The following is a 13,087-nucleotide window of genomic DNA, read 5'->3' as shown; positions in this document are numbered from 1 at the left end:
GTATGTAGGGAAATATCTTAACAAATTGTTCATTGTTTTGAGGGTGTATGGTCTTAGAAGATGCAAGTATATATATAGAGGAAAATAACTAAAATTTTAAATTAGGAACCAAAAGCTCTGGGTTCTCATTCTAGTTTTCCTGCTTACTTTTCCTGACCCTCATTTGAAGCCTGTAAAATAAAGAAAATGTCCAAGTAGTAAATTATGTCTTATTACAGATTACAATTTATTTTTCTAAATTAAAAATTTAGAGAAATTTTACATAAACATTAGTTAAATTTTTTAATGGTAAGAATTCTTTATATTTTCAAACTATGAAGGATTAAATCCTGATGAATTTTTATGTGCCTTATTTATTTTGTTTTTCTGAGTATGCAAGATAATTGATCTTTTCTCTCAAAAGAGACAGAAGAAAATGGAAAATATTTTATCTATAATGACATTGGTTGTTAACTAAAAGTAAAATAGCAAGTTAATACTTTAATTTTGACTAAAATTCTCCATTTTTTAGCCACAGATTTGTCTCTTAAGCCTGAAGCAATGTGGTTCAATAAATTGGGTGGCATAGATAAATTCCATCTTTATACATCTTCTAAAACTATGTTTTGTTTTTTTCTTATCTAGTCATTTTAATACTAGAAATCTTAATAGCTTAATATGTCACTTGTTAAAAAATGACATTTGTTATAAGGAAATACCTAATTGAATCATCTAATTGTTTTTAAAACGTGAATATGCTGAAATCCAAAACACAAGAAAAATAGCCTCGCTGTCAACTGAGTTCTTACTTTAAAAATAAGTTAAAAATAAAACTCTGTCTGAAACAATTCTAAAAGCTATCAGTGATTTTAGACATGAAGTGCAGTATTCTGTAAACTAAGCGTGGCAACTGTGTAATTACATTTTTCTACTGGGAGAAGGTAATGGAGACAGTTGTCAATAGCATGTTAAGTGGTCATTTTCAGCTCTTAAGCCTCTGCCTTTGCCCAGTCACATTCAGTACAGAGAGCATCCTCCTTCTTACAAGGCCACTTTATGGGCAGGATGGTGAAAATGGCATGGTTTCTCTTGAAAAAAATAAGCAAACAGACAAAAAACTCCAGGCATGCCAGAATTATTTTTGTATGCAAGATACCAGTTTGAAGCTCTTTTTCCAGGGTTAGGTCTCATAGATTGGTGATTACCCAGTATTTGGTATTTTCCAGATTTTAATATACCTTGCCAAACTCACCCTGCGGCCTTTAGTAAATGATTATTGAACATTATGGTCACTGAAGGTCCAAAACATGTTTGGCACTGGAAACTCACAGGCTAATTAGGCGGGATTCTTGTGTTCAGCCATTTAGTAGAAGGAAAGCAACCTATGATCTAGTAAATTTAGGACAGCATATCGTTGGACTAATAAATATTCAGTGAAGGCCACAGGATGGAGAGGTTAATTTTAGGAGTAATTCAAGACAAAAGACTGAAGAAGTGAACAAGGGCTAGATCATGTGATAAACAGAGGTATCTTATATCGATTATTAGCAATTTGATACCATTGGGATATTTTAAAGCAAAAATTGATGTGACCAATTTTGTATTATAAAGAGGCCATCTAGGCAGCAAGATGTGGAGGTATCTGGGCCTATCCTTCCTCACTTTGTTTTCACACACAGCCCAAAATGTTCTTTTTTGAAATTCTCAAATTAAATCTATTTCCTACTACCAACTGAAATACAACCCCTCCATCAAACCCTCCTCATTAATCTCCTGCCTCACCACCCCCTCCACCAGCACCATACAGCGTCATCATTATCATGACGATTTTGCCCTTCTTCTCTGAGCACCCTTTCTACTTCATCTGTACCAAAATGACTGCAAATGTCCCACTTTCAGAGTGGTTTTTTTTGCGGCAGATGGCGGGGGGCAGGCATGGGGTCTCCCTCTGTTGCCAAGCCTGGAGTGCAGCAAACAGACCTCTGTTCACTGAAGCCTCTGCCTCCTAGGTTCAAGCAATTCTTGTGTGCAGCCTCCTGAGTAGCTGGGACAACAGGCACCCAGCACCATGCTCTGCTAATTTTTCTATTTTTAGTAGAAAGGAGGTTTCACCATGTTGGCCAAGGTGGTCTCGAACTCCTTATCTTGGGTGATCCACGCCCCTCAGCCTCCCAAAGTGCTGGGATTACTGGCATGAGCCACCGTGCCTGGCCTACTTTCAGATTTAACTGGTAAAACAAAAACCTCAAAATATGCCACAGCACTTTGAATGAGTAATTGTTCAATTAATTTTATTGAATGCATGAATGATTATTTCTTAGTAATTTAATTTTTTCTTGAACTTAAGAGATAGTAAGGTTGTTTATGAAACTTACTTAAAAATCCAGGTTTCAATAAGAATGATAGAACATATTTCCATAGCCAAAATTGCTCCTTTATTAAAGGAGTCCCAGTCTTCAGCATTGTTGCTCTGTGCATATAGTGCCATAATGAACAATTCGACATGTAAAGGATATTATTAATTTCTATTTTATATAATTAATTTTACCTGAAAGGAGATTGTAAGCTACAGATCGCATTGAGCTAGAAAGCATTTATCTAAAGGATATGATAAAAAATATACAATAAAAAAATCATAGGCATAAATTAGTAAATTAAGGGAAAATCATTTTATTTATTTTATTTGTTAATCCAGAGCTCTTGTAATACAAAGGTAAAATGATAATTATTTAAGTGTTTTCTTTTTTTGTTTTTGGGGGAGGGCTTGGGTGGGGAGGCAAGTTCTTGCTCTGTCACCAGGCTTGACTGGGGTAGCACGATCATGGCTTACTGCAGCCTTGACTTCCTGGGCTCAAGCGATCCTCCCACTGCAGTTTTTTGAGTAGCTGTGATTACAGGCACGTGTTCCCACACCTGGCTAATTTTTGCATTTTTTATAGAGACGGGGTTCTGCCATGTTGCCCAGGCTGGCCTCAAACTCCTGGGCTTGAACAATCTGTCCACCTCGGCCTCCTAAACTGCTGGTATTACAGGCATGAACCATCACACCAGACTAAATATTTACTTTTAATTTGTTTAACTAGTATAGAATACATGTTGTTATAAGAGAATGGCTATTTCCATCATAAAATAAGATGATTTAATGAACATATTTGTGAAAAATATCATAGGGTAATTTATAGCCAATAACTGTGAAAAAATGAGATGATAGTGGAGATCAGAATCTGTGGCTGGAGTTGGAAAAGGGAGGAGGAGGCTTTAAAACTAGCATTCATATTTCTCAAAAATAATTAGTCCTCATTGTCAGCACATAAATTTTTATAGCAATATTTTAGATTATTCCAAAGGACTGATTAAACTCCTATTTAATTCTTTTTATAATGTTTTAGGGTGAAGATGGTTTTCCAGGATTCAAAGGTGACATGGGTCTTAAAGGTGACAGAGTAAGTATAAAGAAAATGTGCACTAGTACATAAAAGTACATATATATATATATATATACACACACACACATATATATATAATGTTAAATATAAATAAAGGAAAAATATATGCATATATATATATATACACACACACACATATATATGTGCATAGCAAGCACGGGATAAATAAAATGTTTGTATTACCCAAGTCTTTGCTCATTTTAAGTTTTTATACAAAGATTTAGGCATTTTAATTTTTGTGGAGATAGTGCAGTGTCAATTGTCTTTTAGATGATATAATTCCATAAGTTCCATAATAAACATGCACATGTGCGTGCACGTGCACACGCACACATGTGTTAATATTGTTTATGCACAGGACCTTAGAAAGTTATGATCAAATTACTAGGATTATTTTTATAAGTTTGTTCTAAATTTTATTCATATATAATGAGCTATGTTGCCTGGAAGTATATGTCTGCAGCTTTCATGAATTTTCGTTGTATGTTGGTGTTCAATTTTTGAATGTAAAAATAGTAGTTTTTTCTAATAATACATTATAGAAAACAAACGGAAATATTCGTTATCTAAAGTATATTAAATGCTTTATTGGGAATATTTATTTTAAGTAATATACTAGTACCTGATACATCTGAGCAAAGAAGCACTCTATAGGAAGTATGTGTTTTCCTAAAATTCAAATGAAGTCTGCATGCAGGATTGAGGGCAATAGCATCCATATACAAGTTCTTAAACATTAAAGATAAAAGCCACATACAAAATAGAGATATTTTTCTTGTGTTCCAAACAGTAATTTCCGAAGCTACTGACCGATCTTTATTATTATTTTTTCCCTTTCTCTCTGCAACACAGATGCATTAAAAGCAATTTAATGTCATATATGGTAGCATCAGACTTTTGTAGATTTTCAAATGTCAGAATATATTCAGTCATTTATTAAATAGAAGTCAAACACTTTCAAGCTTCTTTGTCATGAACAAAAACCTGAGTAAACACATCAAAGTTGAAAACTCTGACTTTTCAGAAGACTGTAATTTATGCCTTTCATTCTCCAAATTTGTAACTAGCCGATAGGTTTATCTTGCCTGCTGCCCAGGCAGAGCTGATTTATCAAGACAGGGGAATGGCAGTAGAGAAAGAGTTTAATACACATAGAGTTGGCTGAATACAAGACTGGAGTTTTATTATTACTCAAATCTGCCTTCACAAGAATTTGGAGGATAGGGTTTTTAAAGATAGTTTGGTGGGCAAGAGGCTAGGAAATGGGAGCTGCTGCCTGGTTGAGGTGCAATCATAGGGGTGTGGAAAATGGTCCTTGTGTGCTGAGTCAGCTTCTGGCTGGGGACCACGGGACCACTTAAGTCACGAGTCATGGGTCTGGGTGAAGTCATCTGGTTGTCAGAAATGCAAAAGTCTGAAAAGACATCTCAAAAGGCCAGTCTTATATTCTACACAGTGATGTTATTTACAGGAGTAATTGGAAAAGTATAAACATTGTAACTTTGGGAACAATGACTAGTCACTTTTTACTATGCCCACGTTTTAGTGGAATTTACACCCCTCTCATAATTCTAACCTTGTGGCCTTGTAATAGTTTTTACGAAGGCAGATTTGTTTGGGGAATAACTATCATCCATTGAACTATAAACTACATTTCTCCCAATGTTAGCTTAGCCCATGCCCAGGAATGATCAAGGGCAGTTTGAAGGTAAAAGGCAAGATGAAGTTTGTCAGATCAGATCCCTTTCACTGTCATAATTTTTTCAGTGTTATAATCTTTGTAAAGGCAGTTTCGTTTTCACTCTTAAGAACGTTGTTACTCTGTGCCTCAGGGAGAAGTTGGTCAAATTGGCCCAAGAGGGGAAGACGGCCCTGAAGGGCCCAAAGGCAGAGCAGGCCCAACTGGAGACCCAGGTCCTTCCGGTCAAGCAGGAGAAAAGGTTAGTCAATGACTTTAAATCCACAGGTACTCTTTCAGATGAGGTTTCATTATCATTTTAAATTCTTTCAATAACTGCTGTCAGAAATTGAGTTCCTAATACCTTAAAGATGAAATGTGTCATTATCGTTTCAAATTTGCAACCATTACATTTCAGTGTAATATTAGGCAACATTAAAATGTGCTTTCATGAAGTATTTAGTGATATGGTAAATTTTCAATAATGTACTGTAAAGTTAAATTTGTTAAAAAAGCAAGAAATGTCTATGACAAGTATTATCACATTATGTACACTAAAGCCAAATATAAATAATCTCTTGTGGATTGAATTCAAATGATTCCTTTTCTTTCATTCATATATATATATATATATATATATACATACATATATATATATACATATATATATATACACCTATACATATACAATATATATATATATACAATATATATATACACAATATATATAGAGAGATATATACAGACCTATATATATATATCTATATATAGATATATATAGTCTATATTTTAATAGGGGATTAAATTAAATTCCTATTAAATACTCCCAAGAGGTAAAATCATGAGATGGATAACTCTTTTGTCAGTCCTCATTTTCTAGTCCCCTATGTCCTCCTCAGCCATGTAGAATCAGCTACTCTTAGAACTCTTCCACATTAGATGTTTAGAATTAAAGGATGTGCCATTAAAGGATGAAAGAATCAATGAAAGAGGGTCTACTTATGGTTTTGGACCAAATAGAATCATCTTTTATTTTTTCCACTTAAATATGCATCTCACATAATAAGTATATTAAAAATTACTGGTATTCAGGCCCAACTTTAAGAGACTTTAATTGTAATCTGGGCTTGACACAAGTATCAATATGTTTTAAAACATAACCAGATAATTCTAATATTCATTGTTTTGAGAGACACTGGGTATTATGTACTGTGTCAAAAATGTTTGCAACCATTACATTTACATTTCAATATAATATTAGGCAACACTTTAATTTGCCTTTATGGAGTATTTAGTGACATGGCAAATTTTTGAAATATACTAGGAAGTTAAATTTAATAAGAATGTCTATGACAAGTGTTATGGCATTATACACTAAATCAAAATATCAATAATAATCCCTTGCTGGTATAATTCAAATCCTTTTCTATATGTATATGCCTATATTTTCTATAATAAACATGCCATTATTCTATAAAATAAAGAAAATAGAATCCCCCTCCATCCTATCTCAGAAAGAAAATATATTATATAGGTATTATATAGAGGTTGCAAATAGACAAAAAGAAAATTTCCTCATGTCATTATGAATCATCTGATGTGACAGTTGTTATAGAATTTCATACTTTGAAACTTCCACAGTTTCACACTTTGAAAAAACATTGCTATTTGTAAATTGATGAACAACATTACAGTGTTTCAGCAGCGGAAGGAAAAGATCAGGGGAAAACAAGGCCTTATGAGGCATTTAAATGCTTTCATTTAAAATGCTCCATGCCAGTAGTTAAAGGCTATCCTGGACCTTTCTGGCTTCTTAGACCCTGTCATGTGTAAATAGTCACACAAGCTATTGTGATAAATCAGGAGCTTAAACTATCCCACGGTTCTTTTCTTCTTTAACATTTCATTAGTATTTGTTCATTTATCGAAGGTGCCTGTCATCCTATTGAAAATAAATCTTTCTGTCAGAATTTATTTTAAAATGACTTTAAAATGAATTAGAATATATACATACATTCTAATGTGATAATTAACAAAGAAAACAAATAACTTGGGATCATAATTAGGTAATTTTACTAATCTTGAAATCGATGGTATAAAACAAGCTGTGATAACTAAATGTACCCAAGGGGACATCATTATAAGTATGCTTCTTAGGATTTGTTTGCATATTTTCCATCTGAAGACTACTTATCTATGCAATGCTGATCATGACTCAGATAACTCTTTAGTTCAATCTGCAATAACAAGATCATAAACCGTGTTCTTAATTTCTTTCCTTGTTTCATCCAATAAAATATGTTTATTCACAAACTTCTGTTCATTTTTTATCAATACACATACAAATTTGAATTTGAGTTTATTTTCCATTTTTAGTTGTTTAACGTATATTGAAAATAATGATACTTTATGCTTTCTAATGTTTAAGACATTCATAAATAATATTTTATAAATGAAGTAGTATGCTTCTATAAGTATCTTATTAAGGAAAGGTATGCATAGTAAAATTCCACATACATAATTGATTCAATTCATTTATTTTTTATCTTTCTGCCTGTTTTTTAACGCTTTGTTCAGATAGAAATTTTAGGGATGTGAATTGTTTAGGATAATATGTTAAACCACTGGTATTTTTTACACATTGTTGGACTTATCATTACAACTTACAACTTGTTTTAGCACTTTTAGATTGAAGGTAACCTCATTGCACTGGAACAAAATAGCATATTCAGTTACCTGCTTAGAAGAATAAACACTCCACAAAAACCATCATTCTTAGCTAAAGCTCTCAATACACATTGTATTTATTAATCCAGATATTCTAAGACATTAGAGTGAAAGAAGAAATTTGGCTTAAAATTTATTTCTGAATTTCTTTGCATATCTAAGGTTTACTTAGAAAACTCATGATCTCTTGTTTTATATTTAGACTGGGATAAATAAAATAACTTTATCAAAAAGATTTACTCTTGTTGGAGTGATAAAATCTAAATATTGTGCCAACTACATCAACTAATTTAAAATAGCATTTAATGTTGAAAAAAGCTTAGGAGTATTTTTAACTGTGCTTTAGAACTCACAAAGGAGTTAGAGTTCTATTTAAAAGCACAGGATTCATGTACCTAAAGAAGGCACCATCACTTATATAAGAAAGTTTAAGTTAGACAACATTATCACATTAGAAATATGTTCAAAGCAACAATTTTCTTATTCCATGAAAAAACATAATGAAGGTAAATAATGATCAAAACTTGCAAATCTTCCTTTTGACTGTACAATATGTGATTCTAATATTTAGACAAAATATTAAAATTATGTAAACTTAATTCAACTTAAAATATTACTTGTATTATTATATATTTTAACTATAGGGAAAACTTGGAGTTCCAGGATTACCAGGATATCCAGGAAGACAAGGTCCAAAGGTAAAATAGCTTGATATATTTATAGTTTATTGACATTTTGTGAAGACAATATTAATCACATATGGTTACCTTACAGTTTGTAACACATCTATGTTATGATTAGTACTGAAAAATAATTTCACAAGGGAAAATCATAGGGCATGTGGACACCTGGAGTGCAGGGAGCTCAAAGAGCTTAGATGATTATGGATTGCAGCATTTTAAGAGGTAGGTCATGAAAGGAAGGCATAATCGGTACTTCTTTCCAATTGGAATAAGAACTATCCTAGTGTATCTGGAATTTTAACATGGATGACATTTGATGGACAATAGCTTTTGATTTCCTTTCTATTACCATAAGGTTTTAAATTATCACTTGATTTGTTTTTTAATTAATACACCTTTCACACTGTCTGTTACCCTCGTTTCCATGAGTATTTTTTTTCCAGGATTGCCATAACAAACCTCCACAAACTTATTAACTTAAAACAGCAGAAATTCACTGTCTTACAGTTCCGGAGGCCAGAAGTATGAAATCAAGGTGTCCCAGAGCCATGCTGACTCCAAAGTTTCTAGTAAAGAATCTGTCCTTGCCTCTCCCTGCTTCTGGTGGCCCCAGGCATTCCTTGGCTTGTGGCTTCATAAAATCAGTCTCTGTCCCCTTCTTTATATGGCCCTTTTTCTGTGCATCTTCTTCTCTTCTGTCTTTTTTAAGGACATTTACCATTGGATTTAGGGACCAGCAGGACAATCCAGGAGGATCTCATTTCCTTAATTTAATAACGTTTGGCAAGACTTTTTTTTTTTTTTTTTCCAAGTAAAGTAACATTCATAGATTTGGATATGGATATATCTTTTGAGGAGCCTCCATTCAATTCATTGTATCACTCAAATCTCTTTTTCAGCTATTTGAAATATATATATTTTAAGCATAAAAATATGGTTTTAAAAATGCATATTTACCGTGGTGTACTATTTTTCTCAAACCAATCTTAACACTTTGTTAAGGATCCACTTGATACATTCAGTAGTTAAATTAAGCTTGTTAATGTAATTAATATATAAATGATGATTATTAATAACAGAGTAGTTATGATATGGGAGGGGACAGAGAAGTGCTGGGTAGTTTCATTTATGTCAGTCTTTTAATTATATATACATGAGACTATATCAAGCTGTTTATTGAATTTGACCCATTCAGGCATAACAGACACGATAGGGCAAATCCTGCTCTGTAAAATTCTTAAACATTTAACTATTTATAAGTTTCACATATAACGATGGGAGACAAACATGTCCTTCTCCTTGAATCTGTAAACCACATGCCCTTGTGGCCCCTGATTGCCACGTGATAACACTCTCTTAGGCTTGCTGTATAGCTTTGTCTTAAAATTTTTTCATTGAGTTTCCAAAAAAAAACTTACTTCCTTGAGTAGCAGGGGATAAATATAATGCTTTTGAACCCTTCTAAAATAAGATTTATGCCCTCTGTGATTTAAAAATAATACAGGCATAATTTAAATATTTTCTGACTGTACTCAGAACATTAATACTTTTTACTATTTAAATATTGTCTCTTATATGCGGCTCTGTCTCCGAGTTAGCATCCTTTCAAATGTCAAGCATTTTCACAAATATTATGAGTAAAAAGGAACCATTCACTGCATAATCCAGGACCTCCAGCTGTCCTTACAGCACTTCATGCATTCTTAATCTATGAAGTTAAATTATGATTGTTTTGTTTTGAATTAAAAACATAGAAAATTGTCAAAATATTACATGAATGAGCAAAATTTTGTTTTATGAAATTATTTAAAATTTTGTTTTTTCCCCTAAGTTAATTCTCTGATCAGTATTATATGAATTATTTTTATTAACAAAATGCAATAGAATAATAAACAGAAATGTTTCCTCCTAGAGATATCCAATACTTTTTAACCCGTTTACCAAAATGTCCGAAATTTTGTTCTTTATTTCTTCATATTGCTTCTCTTCGTAACTCGTTGATTATTTCTATGATCAAAAAGCCCTTAAGTTTCTCTGTTCCAAAATGAAAAACTCATTGGGACATCAAAGATCAAAAATAGCTTCACATTTTTTTTCCTGTGTGTAAGCTGATGAATTTTGAATAAATTTAAATTTTTATTTTACTAAAGTGAAATTCTATTAGCAGTTTCTTTCAAGCAGATTAAAGACTGTAAGTGGACATTATATGAATTTCTTAGTAGCAATATTAACCATAAAGGTATCAAAAAGATGTAGCACAAATGTGCTCTAAAATGATAACTGGTCCGTAAAATAAAATCTATTTTAAGGTAGGATACTTTTATATTTCAGATAGCATTTTTAAAATTTCACATTTTTTAGTTGCACATTTATTGACTGAGCCAATTTCACAATTAATCTTTGACTTTATGGCCTTTGTGTGTTTCCATGTAAAAACAGGTACTATATGTTCATAGAAATTATATATTTTAGTGATAATTCCTCATGTGGGAAGCAAAAAAATGATATTTCCATATATTCAACAGATTAATTGGTGGGTTGAACATTTTTCTGTGTTTTCTCTCCATTTCCTAGAGCATAAACTATGTAAGAAAATAAATTTATGAAATACAAAATTGATACATAAGGTCCGTTTGTTTAAATGAGATATCTATAAATATGTTTAGTCGTCTCTTCTAGTCAAGACAGAACTGAATATTTGTCTCCCCTGCCTCAAAGTTTTTGTTTTTATACTGGATTATACTTATTTGTTCCATTCCTGTAATAGTCACATAGTAATACTGTGCTAGACATAACTATCTGATTCTATGTAGAGAAAGAAAAGTGATTTTGAAAGGTCTTCCAAATGCAGTGTGCAGAGATTTTTTTTTCCCTAGTATGTGAATATTACACATCTTAACAGTTCTTCTCAGACTGATCACAAGTTAGCTATATAGGCATGTAATGACACATATAGGAAAACATGTTATAAAAAGCAGCTTAGAGTGTATCCTTCGGGTTATTATTTTGACTATCAGCTGCCGTGGGGCATCACATACAATTTTCCTTATCTGCTTTAATAATGCGCAGGAAACACAAATTGATACCATCTTGCCTTCCTGATAAGTGTGTAATATTCACTACTTTCAAATTGGGAATAAGGCTAAATAGTTACCTCCTGTGCGTAGATAATACTCTACACCTGGCTATTCTAACTGTACATGCCTAAGAATACAGCTTCCAGGACATCTCAGATTTCACAGTACATGTGACCTGGAGAGGTTGTTAAAAATACAAGTTCCTGGACCTCACTGCCAGAGAGTCTGATTCTGTTTCAGTAGATGTGGAGTGTGCCTTGGCAATCCACATTTTTAGCAACTACTCTAGATTATTCTGATACAGAGGAGCTGTGTATCACTTGGAGAAACATTATTTTTAGGGGTAGTTCAGTGCAAATGAGTAGATTAAAAAAAGAAAGTAATGTATTCAAGTCCAAGGAGGCTTGAATGTATTCAAGTCCAAGGAAACATTATGCACCAATTTTGCTTTTCGTAAATTTAATGTATGGGGAAGTTTGTAAAATTTGATGTCTACTACTCTCTGCTAGACATTTTATGTATTATTGCACTTAATCCATACAATGGTCTAAACAGGAGAACTCTCCACTCATTCTTTTTCGGGGTCTCATAGTTAGCATGTTGAGCAGCAAGGATTGAACACTAATCTTCTTTATTTTGTGACAGTGATGAGGGAAGCTAATCACAATCATGATCAAATAAATATCTGAGCAGATAAAAATCTAGATATATGTGTAAAATTATATAGAAAATGTGGTTATTGGGGATTATATTGTATCTATCTGTAAAATGTGGCCATTTGTGAGTGAAATTGTGCTTTTATAAACATAGCATTTAGAATAATTATTTATTATATATGATTATTATTTTTATATCAAGCATTCTTTTTTTTCAATCCTACAAATTTCAAAGTACCTATAAGGTATGTATTATTGTCCTCACTTTGCAGAAAAAAAAAAAACTGCACTTGATGACCATAAGTAATATACCAAACTCACTTAGCTGATGCATGACAAACATAAATCTCGACATTATGTCTTCAGAATTCTAAAAAACAGAATTTTAATGCTTGGCTGTCTGACTTCAACTTTCTGCTAGATGTGATTGTATTCAAACACCACATAGAAAAAGTGGAGTAAGGTTTTTAGTCTATGAGTTGATCCAGTTTTAAAAATGTAAAAATACTCAACTAAAAAATGGTAACTATAGTTATACGATAATATAAATTCAGAAAAAAACATTTTCTATAATGCCTATTTTAATATTTGACTATTCCCGTTTGTGAAATGGGATTTTGTTTTAGAATTGAAGCAAATATATAGAACTTTACACTGAAATATATTTTCTATAAAATGTCCTGTAATTACTATTTTATAACAAGAGATGTAATAACACTTGATTAATTCATTTACTTAGAAGGTTAAAACTAAACTGTTTTATCAATTTGTGCTTTCAATGCTTCCAGGATTTCAGATGTCATTGTAAGTTAATTTTCAGTTACTTCATTGGTAGCTGTAT

The 13,087-nt window shown here is 32.3% G+C and overlaps 1 protein-coding gene across 3 annotated transcripts in view; it reads left to right on the top strand.

The window, feature by feature from the left end:
- Positions 1 to 13,087, top strand: part of COL11A1 (collagen type XI alpha 1 chain) — a 213,219-nt gene that overhangs the window by 103,856 nt on the left and 96,276 nt on the right. For all 3 annotated transcript variants that reach the window (XM_017547609.2, XM_037745410.1, XM_017547607.2), the window contains 3 exons: positions 3,369 to 3,422; positions 5,258 to 5,365; positions 8,475 to 8,528. In XM_017547609.2, the coding sequence (XP_017403098.1) occupies positions 3,369 to 3,422; positions 5,258 to 5,365; positions 8,475 to 8,528 (216 nt within the window). The remainder of the gene's footprint in view (positions 1 to 3,368; positions 3,423 to 5,257; positions 5,366 to 8,474; positions 8,529 to 13,087) is intronic.

The sequence above is a fragment of the Cebus imitator genome, unplaced genomic scaffold, assembly GCF_001604975.1.
Source record: "Cebus imitator isolate Cc_AM_T3 unplaced genomic scaffold, Cebus_imitator-1.0 Scaffold199, whole genome shotgun sequence".
NCBI classification, from domain to species: domain Eukaryota; kingdom Metazoa; phylum Chordata; class Mammalia; order Primates; family Cebidae; genus Cebus; species Cebus imitator.
Note: the sequence above shows the minus strand (reverse complement) of the source record. Positions and strands in the feature narration are given on the sequence as shown.